The 24,568-nt window shown below is 40.8% G+C and overlaps 1 protein-coding gene across 1 annotated transcript in view; it reads left to right on the top strand.

Moving 5' to 3' along the window:
- Positions 1 to 24,568, top strand: part of SEMA5B (semaphorin 5B) — a gene marked incomplete at both ends in the record, with an annotated part of 136,047 nt that overhangs the window by 35,895 nt on the left and 75,584 nt on the right. The window contains one exon of the mRNA XM_080621298.1: positions 19,414 to 19,476. Within this exon, the coding sequence (XP_080477424.1) occupies positions 19,414 to 19,476 (63 nt within the window). The remainder of the gene's footprint in view (positions 1 to 19,413; positions 19,477 to 24,568) is intronic.

Raw genomic sequence — 24,568 nt, 5'->3', positions numbered from 1 at the left:
CTAGCCATGTGTATGCTGATCAGTTATTATCAGGTTAATAGCATTAAAACTACTTCAAGAGTCTGCATGTATTCCCTTTCTAAGAATATACTGTATTTTAATAGAATATGAAATAATGAATGGGTGCAGGTATTGTAAAACTAGTTGGAAGACATAAGTTATTTCATCTGTTACGAAACACAAAAAATTTTTAGATTAAAATATGCTTTAATTAACAATCTAATATTTTTCTTGAGGACAAGAAAAAGTGAGGACTAAGTTCAGAGGCAGGACACGATAGTTCCCCCACAATCATAACCCTGAATTTGGTAGGATTGCCTGTGGAGTTACATGCTGTCCAGTACCACCTGGGCTGCCAGAATCTAGATCTCCAATTACAACTGCCTCACTGCAAAACAGGAAAATGCTACAAAAGACACAACTTTGTTTTCTTTTACTCCTGACTTATAAATAAGAATACCTACATTCATGTGGGCACTTAGGAGAGTATTACCCGGTCACTAGGGCAAAACACGATGAACTTCTCAGTCCCACTGGAGGCATAAGACTTGAACCCAAGCTTATAGTCAGTAACCTGCTTAGGCAGCATCAGCTTTTAAGGATTGATCTGAAGCTAGTTGAAATCATTTTCTTTCTGCTGATGTTTTTGAGCCTTGGAATGGGCATTTTTTTTTTCAAACCTGAAACAGGGACAAAACATTTCCATATGGTCCTGTAGCAGATGAACGGTAGCTACGCATCCAGTACATTTCCAGTAACGATGGTTTCACCCTAGACATTCTTCCCTCCATCTAAGGAGCAGAAACATCCCCGCTACAGAGAAGAAGCTCTTAGACTGCACAGCTGCTCCTAAAGACACACCTCCCTCCCTGATGCTCCCTGGAGGGATCTTTATCTCTGTGACATAATCACTAGTAAATCAACAGTATGTATCAACAAGGTATAGTTAATAATAATAAAACTTGCCTATCAGTCCTCAGTATGTCACAAATGGGACAGGTTTCATATTTTGCGCTTTGAATCAAACAGAGCATTAAATGCATTATTTTCTACTTACTTAGGGCTCAGTAGTGTCACATTTATGTGTACTGATGAGAAACATGCTCTGCAAGCGTGTAGAAGTGTGAGGAGTGGTGGCAGAGTTTAACTTGGTTTTTCTTTGCGTAGTTGAATAAAATATGATAAACAAACCCAATGGGAAGTAGTGAGTAATATAGTTTACAGCACAAATTGTTACTTAAGTAATCTTTCCTGGTGAAAGTACTTCACTGGGAAATTTTAAGGATTCAGAATATGTTCACAAAGCCCTGGAGCACAGATAAATCTTGCATCCCTCAGAGATGCTGGATAGGCACCAGTTGGGGCTTGGAAGGCCCGAATTTGTACTGCTGGTTCTGCCCATGGGCTCCTGAGGGAAAGTTAATCTGCCCAGTTTATCTGCCTGGTCTTTGCTAGCATACGAAATAGGAATATAGCACTTCCTTATAAAATGTTGTGATTTTGTTTGTCAGCAAAAAAAGTTAAAAGTATTGTATTTCAGAGTTACTTGCAGAAATATTCTTGAGCCAGAGTCATTCCCAGTTTTCAAAATATCCTTTCAAAAATCATGAGGAAACTAGGCATCTATATGCAGCACAAACCTATGAGGGCTCAGAAGCTGGCCCCACTTTGCTGAAGATATTTATTTCTTCAATCTATTTGGAGTGTCAGGATTATTATCCAATTTAAAATCCAGTTTGGGAAGTAATTTTGGGAAAGAGTGAGAATACTTTGCGTATCTTTATGTACCACTGAGCTGCGTAGCAGAAACTCCATTTTGAAATGTTCAGGAATAAGTTTCACCTTCCAGAAGTCATTTTCTTAAAGCAGTTTATTATTTGTTTCTTGCAGATTCCCAGATACAACTTCGAATCATATGGCACATATTTCTAGATAAAACATTGATTTCTTTTTTTTTTAGGCCAATGCCATTCCCTCATTTAAAAACATAATCAAAACCTCTACTAGAGCAGATGCAGTCTTTAATATGTGGCTCATAGCTGAGTTCTGATTGTCACGTATTTTATCAGTCTGCTACAGTTTTTATTAACAGATTAACATATAAATCTATTCATAAATCACCTTCCAAAGCTACACCTAAAATCTCTCACTCTCAGTCTAGAGGTTTAAAGCTATTCCATAATAAAGCTTATATTGGCTGAACAAACTTTCTGGCAAATTCAGCTTTTTATTCTTATGGTTTCAGATTCCCAAATAAAATCTACTCCCTGGAATCACCCTTCCTTAAAGGAACTGATCAAGAGCTAGACTGCCACTTTCAAGTTTAGGTCTCCCCTCCCATGATCTATCTAAGAGAGAAATTTCTACCTGGAGTGGGAGATGGGGAAGAAAACTGGGCATGTCAGACTGGAGGTGACCATGTATGAAGGCCATACTTTGTCCTCCATGGACACACTTCACCAGTTCCTTGCTACGGGGAGCTGTTACCCATCAGCTGAAATTCAGAGAGCAGAGAAAGCAAATCTCTTCTCACATAGCATTGAGTGATTTTTGAACATGACATCCCCTTTGTCTGGGGGAACACAATTTAGGAGTCCATTTAGAGCCCGCAAAGATTTTAATCCCAGGTTTAGCTTTAAATAAATGCCTGTTTTGCTTTGAGAACTGCCTGAGTTAAGAATATGCTGCACGATCTACTGAGTAAGAATACATTTCATTTATTTTTTTTTATATATATAATATTTTTTTATAATAATATAAATAATAAAAAAATAATAATATTATAATAAATATAATATTTTATATATATAAATTATATAATTTGCTAAACTGGCTCAGAGTACACTGCGTACTTGTGATCAGTGTAGTTGCCCTCTAAAGTGAGTATTTAGGTATGGTATAGAAAGTTCTCATATGTATGTATGCAAGCATGCATGGAAGGATCATATGCATAGGGTTGTACATCCTGTGTAGGAACTGTATCTGTTTGGATTCATACTTGGCATTAAGCAGGGCAGCCTTCTTGGAGTCAGTGAAGGCCACAGAACTGATTTACATCTGGAGGGGAACTACCTTGTTATGCTTACATGCTGAAGTGAGGTTTGCATGATGACTGTCAGCCGTGGATTGCCAGCCTGCTTTCCTCAGTAATTTGTTCATTGTCATTCCCTCTTTCCCTGCCTCAACTCACATAAAAGCAAAAATTACTACAGGGGTTTTGGTCTTTGTCAGCAAACATTATGAGCAGGATTCAGAAACTGAGAATTTAATTAGCTGCTGAAGTCACTTACTGATAACAGTAGCATATTGGGCTCTTTATTTGATAAAACCCTGTCAGGCATTTTATGTGTAGGGAATGAAGACTAATGTTCTTATTCCTTGCAAGTTACAGTCAGGGCCATTAAACATCCTTTAGAAAGGGGAGGGGAAAAAGTGAAAAAAAAATATCCCTTGGACTTCTCATTTTTTTACCACCAATGTTGTTTCTTTACCTTTGTGAAATGTAGTTTGGTTTGCCCTGGTTTAGCCCTTTTTCTCTGTTGACTTGCTTCCCACTCCACCAGCTCCAAAAGAGTCTCAGGGATCTGCATGTCCTTACACCCTGGCTGTCATCTGCCCTGACACACACATTGATCTGTGGCTGCTGTCAACAAATTCATCTCTGCAGATATTCCTGAGAGGCAAATCAGCCTCTTGTTGTAGGCCACACCTTAGCTAAACTGACATTTTTATAAACTGAGATTTATATAAAAATCTGCTGCTTTTTTATTATTATTACTTTAGGGAAATGGGGTATTTGTAGATGTGGGAGAGGTTTGTTCTCTAGTTGCAAATGCTGCCTCACCACAAGGCACAGAAAGCATTTCTTAGTTGCTTCTGTCCCAGTTAGGAAGCTCTGGCGCCATCATTAGTGAAGGCTCTAAAATAGGATGAGTTTTATGCAGCGCCTTTGCTAAGGGTAATCGATGTGGCAACAGCGACTTCACTGAATTTCACATGCCAAGCAGGGTTCGTGCAGCCAGCTTCTGCTTCGTGCTCTACTGAGAAGATACCTGCCACAGTCTCTCCTGTGTTCAGCAAGCCCAGGTCTGTGGAGGTGATGAGCTGTCAATCAGTGGAGCCTGGGGAGAGATCCTGGCACACTGCTGCAACCAGTGCTTCAGTTTGCCACCTCTTGGGGCTGTGCACTCAGTGAAGTGCTCTTCTTACCTGCGACCCAACACCTTGATCTGTCCCTGGCATGGGAGCTGAGCTGCACATGCTGGGAAGTCAGAAGCAGGAGAAGAAAACACAAAGGACTGCATCTTACAAGATGAACAATGGAGTATCTGGGCCAATTATTATAAAAAAAGCAGCAGTTTGGGGTTTGAGGATTTTTTTTTAAGCTGAAAGTACAGAGAAATATTTACATTTTATTTTCAAAGCAGGGTTTAAGAGACATCTAAATGATTCACGTCCCTTGTACTGGCTTTCTGCACAGGATTAAGTTTGACCTTGGTAGCATCCAGTCATTTATGAGGAAAGCATTAAAAAATCACCATTTATTGATTTGCATCTCTCTAAAAGGGCCCATGAATGACCTCATGTTTCCTTTAAAACCAACTATTGAGCTCTTAGGAAAAAGGAATTGTTCTATTGTAAATACATATCATGTCAGTGCATGTGTTTTTCCCTAGATAAATAATCCTACTTTTCTCTGTTAGTAACAGTTTAACTGATGTGTGTTTTACAGCTTCTTTTAAATGCAACAGTTCTGAATGACTAATACAAGGGGATTATTGGAGCCTGGAGCTACACAGCAGAGTCACTAATGTGGCCTGCACTGCTGTTACCAGAGACCCAGAGCTGGGGAGCAGACATGGGAACAGTTTGTTCATCATTCCCACAGGACATTGATCCTGTCTCAGCATAGCAGGTGCAGCTTCCCTGAATCCTTTGAAAGCCTCTGAGCTCTGGCCTCCAAGGTTTCACTTACCTTCCCCAGGCCGAGCTCAAGGAAAGCAAAACACATGTGCCAAGATAGACAAATAAACAGGCACAAACTAGGCTATGCCTATGGCATCTCCAGCCACCTTGACTGGAGGAAGATGGTGAGTTTTCAAGCTCAGAACCCTTTCTTCAGGACTGCAGAAGGGGTAGCAAACCTCCAGCTAAACAATGTCAGACAACAGCTGCTGTGAGTTGCCTGCTAATGGATGGACAATGGGAGAAGAAGGTTGAGTTGTACTTCTGGAGGAGGGTGAGGGATGTGCCTGTGGGTACAAATGAGTTGCTGGGTGTTGCCACAGCTTGAAAGTCAATTGGAACAATGGTCTTACAGGTATTGAAGTGTTTCTGAAATGTTTCTTCCATCTTGAAGTTATCCCACGGTGGTTATAGCTATCTGATACATTTTTATTGGTAGCATGACTGAGTAAAGACTAAGCTATTCTGAGACTGGGGAGACCAAATGTGGAGAGTCAGTGGAAGGAGATATTCGTAAGTTGCATGTTTTTCTCCATTCTCTGTAAGGAGAGTTTGGACAGCATGGATTAGCTGCCTCACTTGTAGACAGCTGCAGGGAGGTAAGGTGGTTTGTAGCCTTCCCCAGTCTGAGCTTTCCTTTCTTTACACATGAAGCTGATATAATGATACTTGTCCTTTTGAATTGCCTTGAAATGCATGGCTTTCTGTTTAATACTTAAGTATTATATGCAGTGATATGCATTTGTAAACATAGTTAATTTGCCTGAATCATGAGTCTGCAAAGTTATATTCTGAGCCATAGTAGCTGTAACATTTGCACTTCACCTCTACTTTTTAGGTATGCACTTAAGCAACTTCAGCATGGCCACATGTTTAAATTTACTTATTTTTCACTGCTTTTTTCTAAACTTCTTAAATTAAATGTAAATTCTAATGTAAAAAAAAAGTAGTTGGGTTTCTAGTAGGAGAAAAATGCAATAAAAATTTATCTCTTCAGGTAAAAATACAGATACAAATAATTCTGTACATTTATTAAAGAAAGAACAGATTGGAAAGAATTTGGGGGAGTATTTAATAAAAGTATGCTTTCATCGGAAACATTTTTTTTGTCAGGAGTATAAATCAAATTCCATATATTAACTATTAATTAATCCCTTCAGACAGGAGACAACGTATGTTGTGACTTTTTTGGAATAGAGTGGTTTAATTCCTTATAAGTAATGAAAAAGGAATAACAGGACTGAAGCCATTTGAATAGGCTGCAAGGTTGCTCAAAGTGATTTAAGCTTTATTAAGAATGACAAAAAAGTTCTTAAGTTAGCCTGAGAGTATTAAGAAACAAACTGCAGTTGCCTAAAGGGAGAGGATTTTGCTGCATGGGGCAGAAAGGAATGATCAATGGTTCATAAATAAAATAGTGGTGAGCACAGTGACAGCATTAAAAAATGTATGTGGCTAATATAATTGTTACAAATTTAGTAGCTTTTGCTGTGAGATCAGTTACTGTGGATTTAAAGGCAAGGCAGAAAAAAGAAAAAGATTGGGTTTTTTTTCCAATACAAGATAAATGTGAAAGCCTTGAAAGCCAATAAAAAAAGTCAGAAGCAGCACAAAGAAGTATGCTGTATTAATCCAGTTGGAAAATTATTTTGTATTCCCTCATCTTAATTATAAGATGTAGTCTCAAAACCCATTTGTGGAATCTTTGACCTTGGTAGAGATCAAATGCAAGCGTGCTTGAAGGGAGGTGAGGGAAGAGCCAGGTGGCAGGGGGAATGTAAGGGCAGGACTCAAACTGAAGGAAATTGGAAAATAAATCCTGGGTTGGCAGAAGAGTGCAGACTGGTGAACAGAGCAGAGGAGCTGGGAGGGAGGAATGAAAGACACCGCATCAGAGTCATCTTTGCAGAAGGAGCAAATAAATTCCTTGTTGAGATGAAGCTTGGCAGAGCTCACTATGGCATCAGGTGCTGACGTCTGGTGTTGGAAAAGAGGAGGCAGAAGCAAGGCAAACTGTGACAGACCAAGCAGGGAGTCTGAAGTCATCTGTTTCCCAGCCTTAGGAGGAAGCTAGGCGAATTGGTGCTCTTCACAGCGGTGGGGCTCTGGCTGCTTACAGCAGCAGCAGGCAGGGGCTGTGTTCAGCTGGGCTGGGCAGCAAGGGGACAGTGGAGGTTAGAAATACTTGAAGTTTTGGTGGTGGGACAGGGGCAGAGAGCCATCTTACCTAATGCTGCAGTCCAGTTCTGATTTAAACTGTCATGCATTTCCATTTTGCAGCAATAAACATAAGACTTGAGAAGTATCTTTTGAATCCTTGATAAATCAACCCCATTGCTTTTTTCCCAGACTCCTTGTGCTTCTGAGACAAGTAGTTGATTTACATTGATCAAGTGCTGCCTCAACCACAGCATGTATTGCTGGTGATGTGGTGGTATTTAAGATGTGAAGCTTTTGATTTAAAGATGTAAAGAGATGGAGAGATTCAGGTCCTTTTGGGTTGTCGTTTCCCCACTGACCACTGTAAAGTGTTGCTGCACCCGTAGATAACTGTATCCTGCTCAGATCCTTTCAGTATATTTAGCACTGGATGGATGTTGGCTTCCCACTTAATTGGAAATGCTGGGGAGAGGAGCTGAGGCCATCAGATGGGGAATTCAACACTGTTGGTTCTTTGGTTTCTCTGTATTTAAGTGTTCCTTGCTGATGGCGCACAGATGGTCTCAGATTGAGGAAAAAATGTGCCAGAACTGCAGGCTAGGCTCAGACTGGGGAGTTAAGCTTGACATGAAATAAGCAGAAGGCTGTAATTAGCTTATCAAGAGCGTTAGGCACCTGGCAGAGGAAAGCATATATGTAATGCACAATGTAGCTATAGAACAATAAAAAACCCCTAAAATCTGTTTTATGAAGCATGCAAGACATTTCATCACTGATTTCCTTTTCCAGCCCAGCCTGGTAACACCTGAAAGGTTCTACTTACTCTTGGTGATTAGTGATTTATCAGAAATGCTGAGCACCAAGCCCCATAGAAGCCAGAGTCTAAAGGTCAAAATCTAGGTGTGCTGCCAAAATCTGTCCTGGGAAGCTTGCACCACACTTGCCTGTGCACCATGTGTACTCCCTGATTGCAAACATTACTCATCTCACCACCCACTCTTGTTCTTTCTGCATGTTTTTTTGCAGCCGCATGTTGTCTTTCACCTTAACCCTAGGATTCAGGCTCACTGGGGCAAGAATTGCCATTAAATTTTGAGCAGAAATGCCTAGCAGAGTGCAGCTGAGTATTCTGTGTGCTTCTGCAGCACATATCAAAACCCTGGTGTCTAGGAACAGGGGTCTGGATCCTTTCTATAGGTATGCAAAACAAATGGAAATTCAGATATAAAACTGCTGACTTTAATAGGGAAAGTACAGAGGCTTATTTTTCAGCTGAGGGTTTAGGATTTTTTGCCCATATTCTCAAAGTTTGAAAACTATTACTTTAAAATTAGGAAAAGCAGCAGGGAGAGTCTGGTTTCACTTAAGTTCCTGTGGTACAGGCAGGCTCAGGCAGGATCTCTGTTTTCAGCCTGCCTTACAAAACTTTCCCAGTCTGTCTTGCTTCAATGAAACTGGACTTGGCTAATTAATCTCAAAGACTTCATTTGGTCTCAATAATGCATCTTTCACTTAATTAAAGATTTCCAGTGCCTTTTTCTTTTTCCTTTTTAGTTGCAGTACACCAAGCTTAAGTGCACAACCAGAAAAGAATGTTGATAGGATAAATTAAATCACATGCACATTTTTTTGTTTAATTGTGCACTGCCACCTTTTTCAAACCAAGACAGGACTCAAACCATGTTCAAACTCTACACAATTTTAATAAGAATATATTGCAATGTTTGTCATCTGAAAGAGTATTAGGCCCTCCTTAAAGCAATAGATGTGGTCTCCCTAAAGAAAAATAGGAGGCAGAGAACAGTGAAAATGTCATCTTGAGTTCTTCATTAGTCTCTTTAATACTGCAGGATGTGCTGATTTTGATTCCTGAATTTCAGCCTAATTGTTGGGAGAACCAGATCCAAGTTGAGCATTTCCTCAAACTTATTTTCGCTCCTTCTCAAAGCAAACAAATAAATGCTGAACAAGTATATTCAGTGATGTAACCTGGAAAGTAATAAAGAATGCAAGACTTTCCTGCTTTAGAAAGCTGATAATACACAGAGGTTTCACATGTACTTCAGTGATTACATTTTTAGTTTGAAGCATATATGGAAAGATTGCTTTTCATAGCTAAACTCTTAATGTGGGTGCACAAAAAAGCACTCTGTTGACTATGCAGAATTTGTCCAATCCGTGTCAGAAGCAGGGGATCAGGGAACACAGAAAAATGTATGGTGGAAAACCCTTATCATCTCTACATAGCAGTGGGCTTCAAAGAAGCACAATGCTAAGGAAACCCAGAGCAGAAAAATGAAGCAGAATGAAATCTCCTTGCTTGATGCAGAAATACAAAGGAGACTATAGCCATGGTAAATTGATTTTGTACTGAATATGGGCTGGTCCATTGGAAGGGTTTCTGAACCTCCTACTCCAGAAATCATTGTGCAAAACAGTAAGAAGAGGCTGCTTAGAAGTCTTGTCACATCCTTCAGTGGGGCCCACAAAGAGGAAGGAGGGATTTAGTTCTGAATGGCGACTTTGCCAAAGAACATAAAGGGGTGGCAGTGGACATATTTTGGCGGTAGAAGAGCCTTGAAGGAAGAATTGCCTTCCCTTTATCAAGGGCAACCATTGCTGTGACTCTGTTCATGGGTTTGCTTCTTAGAAATATCTTGTTGGACCTTGTTTGTAGGAACTGAAATAAAAACAAAAACAAAGCAAAAAACCACAACAAAACCTGTTCTTTACAGAATAAACAGTGCCGGTGTTGTGAGAAATAGTACTGTGTGGTGTCCACCTGGCCAGTGTGAACTGCACCTGCATGTGCATTGGCTGACCTTATTTTTCCAACGTGTGCTTGACTGCAGCTGAATTTTTCTTTAATAATTTTTGTCTCAGTGTATTTTAGCCTCTTGATTTAGTTATTGATTTATCATATAATCTTATGTCTCTGTCATCTCCAGTACATTTAGTAAATGTTTGTTGTCATAAGCTATTAACTGAATGTGACATGGCAAGAAACCAAATTCCACAGTGGCTGTTAATTACCCAGTATGCTGGAAGTCTTGTCTCAGTTTCTGTATTCTTTTGCTCTTCAGCAATAGGTAACACTGTAACTCACCCTTCCTTAGCATCCCCTGTGCTATTGTCTGGTTCTGGATGTTGTCATTCATTCTGAACTGGCTAGAGGTGAGAGATTTAAGGTCTTTTTTTACTAGCATGCCAAACATCCAGTTAACTCAGACTATCAATTTGCATTTGGCCCTGCCCATGCTTTTTCACACTTGATGGATTAAGTCTCTTGCAACTAAATCAGTGCAGTGTTAAGCACTTTCAAACAAAATGAAGTAGAATATCAGCAAAATGAAATCATTGTCACATACTGGCATTTTCTTCAGAGAGAACGATAAAAATACAAACACTAGACTGTGGAAAGAAAAATCCAATGCCATCTTTATCTCTTTTCCCCAGAGCTGTATCTTTCTTCCAAAGTGTCATGTTGGTGTGTTCATCTAACACTGCTGTATGTAGCTGTCAAAGCTCAGCATATAGCCACAGAAGAGCATATACTCCTTTTATATACCCTTACGGACAGCACTGCAATCCAATCTGATGCTAAAATCTGTTATCTGAGCATCATTCCTGGCTTCTGCAAGCCCTTCTGTTCAGGTATAGTGTCACATCCATAGCTACTTGTGTTGCTGGATCACCAGTATCTTAGCACCTTCCTTTGATTCCCCTCTCTTTCTGCATATTCTTGTTGTGTTACATTAGGAATGGACACTTGTAAAATTCAACTGGGCAGGGTGTTAAGCTATCTAGTCTAGGTCATGCTTTGCCAAGAAAGGTTGGACCAGATGATCCTTGAGGTCCCTTTCCCTTCCAACCTGGTATTCTATGATTAGTGCTTGTATTAATTTTAAGGGTCTTTCACAGACTTACTTATCACTTCCCGTAAGAGGCTCACCCCACTTTGAAGCAGCTGATGAAGCCAGCACCTCTCTCTCCCACTTGGTTAATGTGCCTTCTCCTCTTGCTTTCTCCCATGAGTCCCCTTTGTGTCTCAGGAGAATCCTGTCCTTGATAAACTCCTCTGTTTATGAAAACCTCACAGTGAGTTGTGCAGCTGATAAGCCATGACCTTTCCCTATTTTGTGGCTATGCTCTGTTGCCCTTGGTGCTCCACCATCCGCTACCTGATGCCTCCGATACTATTACGCATTGTTTGTAATACATTTTGGCAAGGCTATACCTGCACAGGCCTGTAAAAAAAACCTGTGAAAAAAAAAAGCTCAAGTTCTCCTTTGTGTGGAATTCAGCTTAAGTTACTAAAATTTTACACAAGGGTTGCAGAAAGTCTGCTGAAAAAACTGGCAAGTTAATCTGCTTGCTCCAAATATGGATTTTAATTTCACAGTACTTCTTCAAGGTTGAGCTGGCTGCTCCACTGTAAGTTGCCCTTTGTACACTAAAATTCCCGAAGAGCTGAAAAAAGTACAGGTTGTAACCTGGATGTAACTATTGTTTATCTTAGAAAACACCACGCTAGGTTTAGTACTTGGTATCAAATGTTCTTTACTAAAGCTTTAGAAAATTGTCTTTAATAGTAAAACCTTGTACACTGCTTTCCATTTGGGTACACTGTAGAAAGCGTGATCTGTTAAGTCTATACAATGCTCCTTTTAGATAAGGAAATGCATGATCTGCAGTTGTAAATTCCTACCTGACACTGTAGAGAGAGAGGAGTGTCTGATTTACAGACCTTGTGTTGTTTAATGGAGTCTCCTGCAGGACAAATGGAAGTTGGAGGCACCAAAATTCAAATTTGTTCTTGTGCATGAGACTGTGGCCTTGCCCTAAAATGTCAGAAAAAGAGAGCAGAGTGTGTGGCATCTTGCCCATTGTTCTAATCCTTAAACCTGCTCCTTCTGTGCACCACTGATTCAGTGGATGCATTTTGTGATAGTAGCAAATAGATACTAAGAACTCATTTTGTGCTGGACAGGGAAGTTTTTAGTCCTCAAGAGAGTAAAGTTCAGTGCTCATCTCTGCTTCTGACATGCTCAGTGGCTTTTCCTATCCAGTTGACCTATGCTGCTGGTTCTCCTTTCCTCCCATGTGCCTGTGTTGTCTGTTTAACTTGTAAGTGCTCTCAGACAGAAATTCTCTCCCCCAGCATGTTTATATATTTCCTAGAGCTATGGGGTCACAATCTCAGTTCATGTCTCTACGTGCTTCTGTAATACAAGTAAATAACAAGGGATTCTGAAGCTGTGAAAGGGAAAAAATCAGTAGCATTGACCATGCAAGAAGAACTCAAAGTAGCTGAAAACTTTCCCTTGAAAACTAACATACGCAGCTGAAAACAGGTTGTCTCTGTAGGCACAGACACACTTCAGAGGTACAGGAGTTTATCCACTTACTGCTTGCAGAGGGCTTGCTGGGATGAATGTGCTGTCTGTGCAGGAGGAAAACTGCATCTGAGGTTAAGAGAGGACCATGAACATAGTGGGTTACCATGACTCAGCTGATGTAGTTCACTGCGCTGGGATAACTTGATCAAAGAAAGTAGAGCTCCCATACCTGCAGGCCAAGGCCCTGTTCTGCTGGGAGTTGCAGTGATGCTCCATCTGGGTGTGCATGCATACAGTCTGAAAACAGAAGGTGGAAGAAATGATTCTAAATCAGTGAGGCTTTAGAATGAAATAACAAAGAGAATGTATTCAGTCCTCCTAGGAACTCTCCTCCCTGTCTGCTGAGTGCAGATGTACACTATTTCTGTGATTTTTTTTTGTACAATAGGTGAGCCAGGGCAGAGGAACTTCCCTCAGACTGTTGCATTTCTTTTTGTAAAGATGTGATAAGACAGAGAAATGTGAATATCCAAAGACAGTACTATTTGGAACTCAGTTAAAGATCTGTTGTTAAAATGAGTAAGTCCTTCTTCCTGATGAATAGTTCTGTCTTTACTATGTCTGTATGTAGCATCCACCTCTGCTCTGGCATGAACAGAGTGAGCAATTGTGTTCAGCAGCCAATAAATGCAGGCCAAAATTAGTCCCAGTATAGTAAGATTTTTGTTTATAGAGAGAAGGTCTGATTCAGAGATTAAGACTATGGGGACTGGAACTCAGTGGTGGATTTGTTTTAAATGTTCATCAACCTCCATCTTCTAAGTGTGACATTTCAAGGTCTTCTCCAGCAGACTTACTGTACAGCAACTCCAGAAAAGCCATGCAACTGGGCCAGGCTGTGGACAGGCACTATGGGTGCTTCATTTAAATGAAGCAAACAGCTTGAATTTTACCACATCTCGAAGGAAATTTTAAGGGAAATCAATTAATAGTTTGATAACAAACAGTGCAATTCCCTTCATCCAAGCCCTCTCCTCTCCCTGCAATGAATTGACTGAATCCTGTGATCATTCCTCAAACCTGTCACTGCACACAGCAGTGATCTGTAATTTGTGTACTGCAGTATGTAGCAGAACTATTTATTGAAGCTTGGAATTATGTTCTTTCAGTATTAGTTATCTGTTTATCAGACATGTTTATCACAGTTTTAATAAATTACCAGTGTTGGAACTTCAGAAATGGCCTCTAGGGTATTAGCTACTGTGCTTTATTATTAAGAAGTTAGATTTCAATGAGATATTATTTATAATATATGTGCCTTGTCCTTGGGAAGAAAGCTAATGCTGGAAAAGGGAATTTAACTTTCCACTTTTAGACTGAGGCAGCAAGTCTTTATGGAGAAGTCCTAGAGGATTTAATAGGGAAGAAATAGCTAGTGTTATAGAAATGTTTTTACAGTACACACCATAGAAGCTGAAGTTAAACAAGAACCTTTTCATGGGCTTTCACATCCAGCCTATAGAACTTCTTTCAAAGATTTTTTTCTTCTAAGTGCTGTAAGACCCTGCACGTATTAATTTCTTTTAAATGCTATAGAATTTGCTCAGGGAAAAGTAGATTTACACTGGAGCTGTCTTGTATGGAGACTGCAAAGTATATAGAAACAGAGAAATAAACTTATAAAATGTATTTTCCATTATCAGCAAGAATCTATGGGTGGTATTTTAGAGGTCTGAAATCTGTTCATCAGTATTGATGAAAAGATGGGGTCTGACATCTTCTAGATGAATGAACTGGTTTCTGAGCAGCCACTGCGTGAAGGATTTGGTCTGCACCCCAATTTAGCAAAGTCCTTAAGCATGTGGTTAAACTAAACTGGACAGGTAGGGTATGTAAACATTTAGAAGATATCAAATACAATGCAGAAACATGGTCCCTCCATGGTCCTTTCTCCCTAGACTTGGAGAAAAGTTTCCATACCTTGCTATGAAATAAGCTGATTAAAAAAATATTTGTAAATACATACAAGAAATGCAGAGATTTGGGGCCTGTATAAAGAATGCAGGAAGCTGCCTTCAAAGCAAGTATTTTGTTTTCTTCCAGAGGTTCATTTCTCTGAACATACTAGTGCCTGGTACAGTTACTTGAAAGGAAGATGTAAATAAATACACAGGCAAAGAAATTACACTGCCAGCTCAGGTCTCCAGTGCACAGTAACTGTCATATCAGAACACCTCCTGCCCTCCTTCCTCGTGCGTAACTCAGCAAAGGGGTGATGTGACTGGCACACTCTGCTCAGGGTGTCATGCACCACACAAGCAGAAAACCAAAATCAGCTCTTACTCCGTGGGCAGATTGAGAAGTCTCCTGTGGGCACTGTGAAAGGTTGATGGAAATGGAAGCTACTGCCTTTAGCAATCCCTGCAGACCCAAGCCGGGGACATGAGGTGCTACTTCTGCTCCTGCTGACGTTAGCAGAAACCTGAGGAGCTCAGTACTTTTAGAAAATCCAGAGCATTTCACAGAATCAGTCCCTAGTGGGGTTTTGGTGGGGATTTTGGGGTTTTTTTGCAGTAAGCCTTTATGTGGGGTTTTTTTTAGCTCCTTCCAAACATACAAAATGTACACTCTAGTATTCCACTTTTTTCCCCCCTTAACAGGAGAGAACAACATAATTCTAGGTCTGGCTGCATCTATGTAGCTTGCACAAAGTACTTACTTAATGGAAGTGAGGTTGGTATCAGATGGATAGGTTTGTAATAAAAGAAGGGTTTAATTTACCTGATAAATATGTGTATGACCTATTCTCTTCCAGGCTTCACTTTCCAGTTTTAAAGCAATGTTCTCATTTTGCGCAAAAACCTACAAACCTCTGTTGTGCAAGTACAGTGCAGGGACTAGTGTATGCTTAATCAATCCATATGTGGTGTTTGAAGTAATTATAAATTGCTGGCCTGAATGTAAAAGCTGGTCCATAGAAGCCAAAGAGATTTTCACATCAGCATTTGAGGATGCACAAATGCTATTGTATCCTATTGATAATGGGATTTACTAGTCACAGGCAGGTACTTTGGATGCTGACATTGGGATGTACAGATGATTAAATAAATGTACCTAGAAAACTTCTTGCAGCAGTGCGTGCTGTATAACTGATTTGACAGCACATGACGAGCTAGAATTTCTAGAGCAGTCTGAAATGGGAGCACACCATGATCATCATTTGTTAGAGGAGACATCAGTTCTTTCTGAGTGTGACATCTGAATATTTAGATACGCACTGAGCTTAACCATTGTGGCTCATTTCTGTTAATTTCTAGTTGAGCAGTGTGGCGCCAGGTGCATGTGGCTGTGCACATGACTCTCCTTTGATGGTTCTCCTTCATGTGGCTAAAGATGCATAAATAACACACAAACTCTTTGAGAAAATCTGCCTGTATAGAACTCAAGAACAGAAACAGAGATGTGAAGAACCAGCTGCCCATGAAAATAGGCTGAAGGAAACCATGTTTCATTGCATTTTCAGTTCAGGAGCAAGGTTGCCAGTACTCGCAGGCCTGTCTGGACAGCTGGCTGGGCAGTCCTGCTTGTGGTTTGCATGGCTCTAGTCTTACAAAGCAGCTGCAGCCCTGAGCTGGTTGTTTCATTCGTATGGTATATGAATTTGGTGTTCCCCCATTCTGCACATAAGCCATGCAGTTGTACAGGAGGTCTTCAAGTGTTTGGGAACACTGTTAGAAATTGCATTTCTTCTGGAAATGCAGCAGGGAAGAGATGGTGGAGAGCTTGTAAGAAGGTAGCATGAGGAGCTAGCTGGAGTGCTCTTGGTAAGGATGTAAGGGGAGGAATTGCTTATATATGGACAGCCTAAAGAAGTGTTTGCTTGGTTGCTTAAGCACACAGCAAGTAGGAAAGCAGTTAGGAGAAAGCACATACTGTCCTGTATTTGTATGAAGCCTTGCTCCCAGGTTTGTCACATCTTCATCCAGGCAGTTTTCTATGACCCATGCCGTTCCTCCAGAAGAGAGAGATGTTTCTGAAGATTTCTCTGTCAAATGTCCGGGATGTAGTTTGATACTGTGGAAAAATGAACCAAAGGCATAGTAAAAAGATTTCATCTGGAAAGGAGGGGCTTGGCTTGGACATACCAGTGAGTGGAGCACCAGCATTAACCAGGGAGTTTGCATAGAGAAGCCCAAGACAACAGAGATGAGAAGAGCGGGATATTTTGATCTGAAAAGACAGCTGATTAGTCATGTAAAGAAACCAAACAATGCTGGAAATTGCATCTGAAAGCCCCAGGCTCAGAGATCTGAGCCTGCCAGGACCTCTTACCAGGTTCAACGCCCAAGCCATGATCACAGATCTGTGTGGGCTCCTGGGAGGACTTGCATACACTGTAGCTCGGTGGTGGGTGCATAGTCATATGTCGCAGGCAATACAATTATTCAAACACACGTTAGCTTCTTGGCTTTGTAATTATATTTTTATTATTTACAAGATGTTCTGCTGTGCAGGGTTGTAAATATTTTCTTTGAGCCACCAGAGGTCATTTGGGTTACTCAGCAGCCCTCAAAGTAGCTCCTCCCTGTCCTATCAAAGATGTGTAGGACTTGTAAAACATGCTCTGCATTGCCATATTGCTTAATTATCCTCTTAGCTCTAATGAAGTGCACCCTGACTAGTGGTGCAGTCACAAACAACATGTTGCTATAATTTGGGTCATCACCAAGAACTTCAGTTACCACTAAAGTCATCAAGGTAGTGTTTCAGAAAGCTGAAGGGCATTGCTACCTAATAAAAAACCCCCAGCTACTTAGGCATCAACACAGCTGGAGGGGACCAGTGCTTTGAGGCGAGCTATGCTTACAGCATGCCCCAAAGGTCTGCAGTGCAGATGTCTGGCAGGAAAGGCTAGGTGTTCCCTGAGGCCAAATTCTTCTCTGTTGTGTTGCTGCAATCCTAAAAGACCCAGAGTTTTTGCAGGGAAGCAGCATTGATTGTGGAAGTAACCAACAATTTTTGTTTTCATTTTGTCCTGTCAAGCACTGTTAAGGTAAACTGGGCTGTATAATAGGAGTGCTCTGTCTCTGTTTTTGAAATGGGAAGAGGAGCCGCCTAATAAGAGGTCTCTTTTCTGCCTTTCTTTTTTTTTTTTTTTTTTTTTTTTTGCATTAAGGTTGTCAAAACTTGATGCAAAGTGCAGGGGTACTGTGGTTAGGTGAATATGGGCTAGATTTGAGACTCGGGATCAAAATGCTGCTGCGCAGTTTTGCAGATGTCAAGTGCTTCTGGGAGTCTCCAGTCAAAATTCCTTACTGTCCTGTGATGGCTCTCTCATTCAGTGACATCCTCTCTCAGGATATGGCTAGATGATCCTTTCTAGCAAGGTCTTACCCCAGCTCTCACAAAAACACTTCTGAGGCACAAGCTTTTGGCCTTCAGCCTGAATTGGACTGCAGTACATGGGAAGTATTTCTCAAGCAACTCCCAGGGAAAGATCTGTGCTCTTCCCTTCTCCCACCAGATCTTTGCCTGTGCTCATGAATTCTTACTTCAAGCCAAATTGAATTGAATGCTCAGATAATGGAGAATGTACCTTTTTTCTTTTTTTTCTTTCTTTTTTTTTTTTATTTTGGTGTAAATGAGGTAGAAATATCCCTTCCCAAATGTTGTATATAAATGCATTTCCTGGGTGGTGGCATTTCTTACTGCTCTGAGTGGATGTCTTCATGGACCTGAGCTCAGGGTATGGGAAAATTCATCCCCTCTTCTTAGTGATCTCCCTTCTTTCTCCTACAAAATCCAGGATTTAGCATGTGTCGAGGGGATAATTTCTATGGAAGCCCAGTGTTTAAAAAATATATTGGCTGCAGTGAGAAGGTTCAAGACGAGTTCAGATCCAGACTGAACTTGGAAGCCATTTCCTGTGCTGGTAATGGACTGGGGGAGAGGGAAAAAAAAAAAAAAAAAGAAATCCTGGCTCTTTTTGGGGAGCTTTGGGTTTGTATCTGAACTTTGTGATCCTGGCCCTTCCCTGTGTAACACAGCTATTTTTCTTGTATTCAGAGTGATGTGTTATGTATAGTATGGATGTTTATGTGTATTTTCACCTCCAGCTAACAATACTTGCCTGGATCTCTTAAAACTATTTTATAAAAGTTGCTGAAGGGAGGAAAATTGCAGAGGGCACTGAATAGTTGGGTATGTTGCTGAATATTTTATATCTGAAAGTTCTCTCTGATGCAGCTTTACTGGTCTTGACTTTTCTTGTGAAGGAAGGGGCCTCTTTGCTCCAAAGCAGTTAGAGCCAATAGGGATCCCACATGCTCTCAGCCCCCAGTTAATACTGCCCTCAGCCCTAATGCGTTTTAATCCATCTCAGGATCTGACTCAACTTGTCTGGTGTCACAAATCACCATCCAGCCTTTCTCCCTGCTCCATGTCTCTCCAAGTTTCAACTGTCAACTCCCAGTTGTTTTATCCAGCTTACTTTGCAGCAGGATTACTTGAAAGGTGATAATCTTGTGGGTAAATTTAAGGAGACCAGCAGATTTGTGCAGAACTACTGGGCTTTGCTGTAGGGAAGGTTTTAATGAAGGTAATAATGATGAAAGCTGGTGGTTTTATATAGCACTGTTCTCTTTGAAAAGAATGTGTGTGGGGCTTGTCTTGGACCTTCCAATTGAATAATGATCAGAAGTTGCATTTACATGTAAATTAAAGTCTGTCCTCTGTTATATTCCAGTTGCTTCTGTCTCTGGACTTCTCATCTATTTATCATTTGTGTGCACTGTGAGCACAGTAGGAGCGAGATACATGTTTACTGTCACAATACTGCTTTTAAATTGGGCTGTGTAAATTGGCTGGAGATACTTGCTCTTGTTTTGGGAGTCTCCAGACATGGTGGTTGATGGCAATATCATGTGACTTGTGCATTTTGGTTTCTCAGGCAACAGCATGGGGTTCAGATGAAGACACCAGGAGGTCCTGTCAAAGTAAAGGTAAAACAGAGGTAAGTTTTTCTTTGCTACAATGATGCTATGGGTAAATTTATTTGCATCATGTGAAATCCACACAGGGAACATCTAACACCAGCTTGAGCTTGTAAATTTTCAGCAGTTCAGATCTACCAATAGAAGTGTATAAGCACCACTGAGCTAGCCATTTCAAAGGCCCCCTGTCCAAGTTACTAGACTTGCTCTGCCTGAAATTTAAAGGTGATTTCACTGCTGGAGAGGACATAATTTTTGACACATCAAGGGGCAAAGTGGTGTCAAGCCAGGGGTAACATCTTGCAGTGGGGTCTGAGGTGGGGCAGGTTGGCTTAGTCTAGGTACTCAGCAATGAGCTGCTGGCATTTGGCCGTGTGGGCTTCAATGCTTGTTTGCAGTTAGAGTTCATCTTTGTTTAATTCTCTGGAACATGAGAATTGAATCTGCTAGTGCACGGCAGTCTGGTCAAGTGCAATATCAGAACTCCTCTGGAGGCAGGTGCAGTCTCTAAACTCCAGATTGAAGTAAGAATTGCTTGAATAAATGCATGCTGTCCTGGAGGTTCAGAGTTTGCAGGCATTTCTGATCCAAAGTCCTTTCTGCCCCTCTTCTGAGAAGCTAAAGCAAAGCCATCTAAAGCAGGAATTATATTGATTTTTCAAATGTGATGTTAATACTTTTAAAAAATCTTCAGGCCTCAGCTGAGAGGGTGTCCTGTTGTCTTTAATACTTCACCACAAGCAGTTCTCAGCCTAAACCAAAGGAGCTGGACAAAGGATAAGGGATGATAAGCACGATCTTTGCTTAGACATGGACAGTCAAGCAGCAAGTCATTGTGTGGCTGGCCCAGAATGCTGCAATACTGCCAAGTTCCAGTTCAGTGCTTCAAACACAGATTATATGATCTTCCATTGACCACGTTCATTTTATGTAATAACCTTTACATGGTTACTGTATTAACTGGTATATATGTAAAAATGCTATCTTGAACTTTGGAACCAATTTGCTTCATGTAGCTGTAGAGCATAGTAGTATAGAACATCTGTTAGAGTTTCGTGTAGGATCTACATTGTGCAGGAAAACACCATGGACAAAAAATGGTTAGGCCCCCAAACAGGGCCTGCCATGAAAAGAAGAACCCAATAGAAGTTGGACAAAACTAAAAAACTCTGAAACGCAAGACATGAGGATTTTTGGAATTTGTAGTCTTTGTACTTCAAAATATGTAAAGAAAGAATTTTCTCTTTTCTCCCATTATAAAGTTTGTAAGACTTAAATTGTATCCTATTGTTCATGAAGAACTTTAATTTATAACCTAGAATTATTTTGTCAACTCTTGGGTAAAGCCATGCATTAGACAGAACAAATTCTAGAATAATTTCAATTTATCTTTTTTATTGTCATGCCAAAAGAAAGCAATGGTCTGAATATCATCTCTGCTGCTGCCTCCTCACACCACAGGGTTTGCCAAAACTGTCATGAGGCTAATGCTTTGAACAGCTGAGTTTATGTTGATTGTGATAGAATCATAGAATAGTTAGGGTTGGAAAGGACTTTAAGATCATCTAGTTCCAACTTCCTGCTGTGGGCAGAGACGCCTCACAGTAGACCATGTCGCCCAAGGCTCTGTCCAACCTGGCCTTGAACACTGCCAGGGATGGAGCATTCACAACTTCCTTGGGCAACCCATTCCAGTGCCTCACCACCCTCTCAGTAAAGAATTTCTTCCTTATATCCAATCTAAACTTCCCATGTTTAAGTTTGAACCCATTACCCCTTGTCCTGTCACTACAGTCCCTAATGAAGAGTCCATCCTCAGCATCCTTGTAGGCCCCCTTTAAATACTGGGAGACTGCTATGAGTTCTCCACGCAGCCTTCTCTTCTCCAGGCTGAACAGCCCCAACTTCCTCAGCCTATCTTCATACGGGAGGTGCTCCAGTCCCCTGATCATCCTCGTGGCCCTCCTCTGGACTTGTTCCAACAGTTCCATGTCCTTTTTATGTTGAGGACACCAGAACTGCACACAATACTCCAAGTGAGGTCTCAGGAGAGCAGAGGGGCAGGATCACCTCCTTCGATCTGCTGGTCACGCTCCTTTTGATGCAGCCCAGGATACGGTTGGCTTTCTGGGCTGTGAGTGCACACTGAAGCCGGCTCATGTTCATTTTCTCATCGACCAACACCCCCAAGTCCTTCTCTGCAGGGCTGCTCTGAATCTCTTCTCTGTCCAACCTGTAGCCGTGCCTGGGATTGCTCCGACCCAGGTGTAGGACCTTGCACTTGGCATGGTTAAACTTCATCAGGTTGGCATCAGCCCACCTCACAAGCATGTCAAGGTCCCTCTGGATGGCATCCCTTCCCTCCGGCGTATCAACCGAACCACACAGCTTGGTGTCATCAGCAAACTTGCTGAGGGCGCACTCAATCCCACTGTCCATGTCACCGACAAAGATGTTGAACAAGACCGGTCCCAACACAGATCCCTGAGGGACACCACTCGTTACTGGTCTCCAGGGGGACATGTAGTTTGCGTAAGTTATATGACTGGTCCATTTTCCTTGCCCATTTAATAATGTATGTATTTTAGGGTGAGGTTTTCCAAGCCACCTAGTGTATTAAAATGCCTTTTTCCCCTTTCATTGCCTCTTGAGTCTCTAAATCAGATTCTTCCTGCTGCTTAGAAAGAACTCTAAAATGCTTAGAGCTTTTACTTAAGGAAATTTAGAAGTGCAAGAATAAAAGCCACAAAATGCGTATCACAGAAGTATAATTATTATGGCATGATGGTTACCTCACATTTGAGTACCTATTGCCCAGAGAAGAGGAAGATGAGAAATATAGATTTAAGGTTAGAAGGTACCATTTCTTCTGACACCTTGTGTAGCTCTGACCACAAATTTCACCTGCCTATTCCAAAACTGAACTCAGTAACCTGTGTTTGACTGCTGAACCTTTTTAAGGAAGGCAAAAAATTTTGAAGTGAAGGCCTGAAGCAAATGGGCTGACAATGTGCTTTGCTGGCTTGTTCTAATGGCAGATCACCTTCCCTGTTAACAATTTGTACTTTATTTCTCCTTTGGATCTGGCTTTAGTTTTGAGCAGCTGGGTTTCATTTTGCCCTTCTGTGCTAGATTAAAGAGCCCTTTAGTTACCAGTATTTATTTTTTACAAAGGCACTTATATACTCTTGTCAATTCAGTACTTAGACTTTTTGATAAAGTAAAAAGCTAAGTTCTCCAAGCCTCTTTCTCTAAGTCATTTTTCTACAGCCCTTGAATATTTTTTGTCTGTTTTCTGCACACTCAAATTTTTCACCTGTATTCCGTTGTCAATCTCTCTAATGCCTGAGTATGATTAAAACAGTCTTCTACTTCTTATTCACCTTCCTCTGTTCATATATGTGGCAGTCTCATAAGCTCTTCTGCCGTAGGAGATGATGCAGCATTGCCTAGCCACGGTGACCACTAAATCCTTTTCACAGTTGCTAGTCTTGGGATATAATCTTCCAGTCTATGCGCAGAGCCTTTTTGTCCCTTGTTCTTTAATGCATAAATTAACAAAACCTCACAAAAATGTGTTGTGCTTGTTGGGTCCAGTTTGCCTACCATCCTAGCATATATCACTATGTATAGTGAGGCATTGACATCGCTGGTAATTACTAATTTTATAATCTTTGGGTAATCCACAAATGTTTGTTAAGAGAACTGTTAGTACTGAGCTAGTACCACCCCATCTGGGGCCCTGCTAGAAGAGGAAGTTTTTGAATGATTTCACTCTGAGGACATTTTTCAGCCCAGTAATTTACCGGATTTTAATCTATTAATGTATAAGTTCTTGAACCTGATTGTAAAACTAACTCTGCGATGTATCATGTGGCATTGAAACAAACACCTCAGAATAGTCTCTCATTTATCTTATTTTTATCAACTAAAACTTGTGATTTCCTCAAAGAATTGTACATGCTTTACTTGCCATGTCTCTAGAGACCCATGCTGGCTTCCATGAGTAATCATTCTTATTAGTGCAGCATTTATAAAATGTGTCATGATCAGGACCTAAAATTGTCCCCTGGAAAGCACCCACATTACTGAGAGACAATGCAGAGAACAAAGTCAGTGCTATGCTGCCTTTGTTTCTGTCTTCCAAATGAAATCACCCAGAGTCTATAGTTAAAATGAATGATGGATACAGCAGAAGGGGAAGAGATGTATTTAATTTCATTAGGAGTTGTTCAGCTTCCAGTTTATCTACCACATCTAAGGAATTTTGCCCGACATGGAAAGTTGTGGCTTTCTAAACATGAGCACTCTGGTCTTTCTCTTGGCTAAGCACAGAATTATTTGTTAACTTTCCAAAAGCTGCACACTATCATTTCAAAACATAAAAAGGGACCATTTGTGAAAATGGCAGCTCTTACGTGCTGTCCTAAGAGCTTTGTGTAACCAGGAGAAAGATGACACAGTAATAATGCTTCTGGAGCAAGAAAGAATCAAGAGAAATGTCTGATAGGTATCCTGCTGCTGGTGGTACCACTGTATTGCCAGTAGAGCTTCTTCCTGTTTTTGTATGATGTTCTGATGCTGGGGATGTTTTATGATTCACACCAGGTTACAGGGAAATCCTAGACTTAGGTTTCAGCCCAACTGAACAGCTTTGGTGCAAATATTGCTGAGCTTATGGAGGAATCAGCTTTTTCAGGCTTTCAAGTGACTCTGTGTCCTAAAGGATGTAAGTTTTGGTTATCTAGTGGAGCTGGGAATCTCCATGCCACTTGTGAATTAGCGGCTTCCAGGTAGGACAGCAACATATAAATTTCCAGGCAAATAGAAATAACTGGGAAATGGTCAGGTATTTTTCCCCTTCTGCAACTGTTCCTAGAGATCTGAACCTACATTCCTAGCACTTCTGCTAAGGTAGCAATGCAAAATCAGCCCCCAAATTTGAAGTTCATTAAAGAAAACTTGGCTGGAAAAATAATCAGCAATTCTCTTTGCTATCTATTGGACTCAAAGGAGAAAGAGCTTGGTCAGGGCATTGGCTTAAACTGATTAACAGAATTGTTTGTCCAAAGGAATAAATACAGGTATCTGAGCAACGCTCAAGAACATGTT

Source organism: Psittacula echo, assembly GCF_963264785.1.
Source record: "Psittacula echo genome assembly, chromosome: 6".
NCBI classification, from domain to species: Eukaryota; Metazoa; Chordata; class Aves; order Psittaciformes; family Psittacidae; genus Psittacula; species Psittacula echo.
This window is presented reverse-complemented; position numbering and strand designations above follow the sequence as displayed.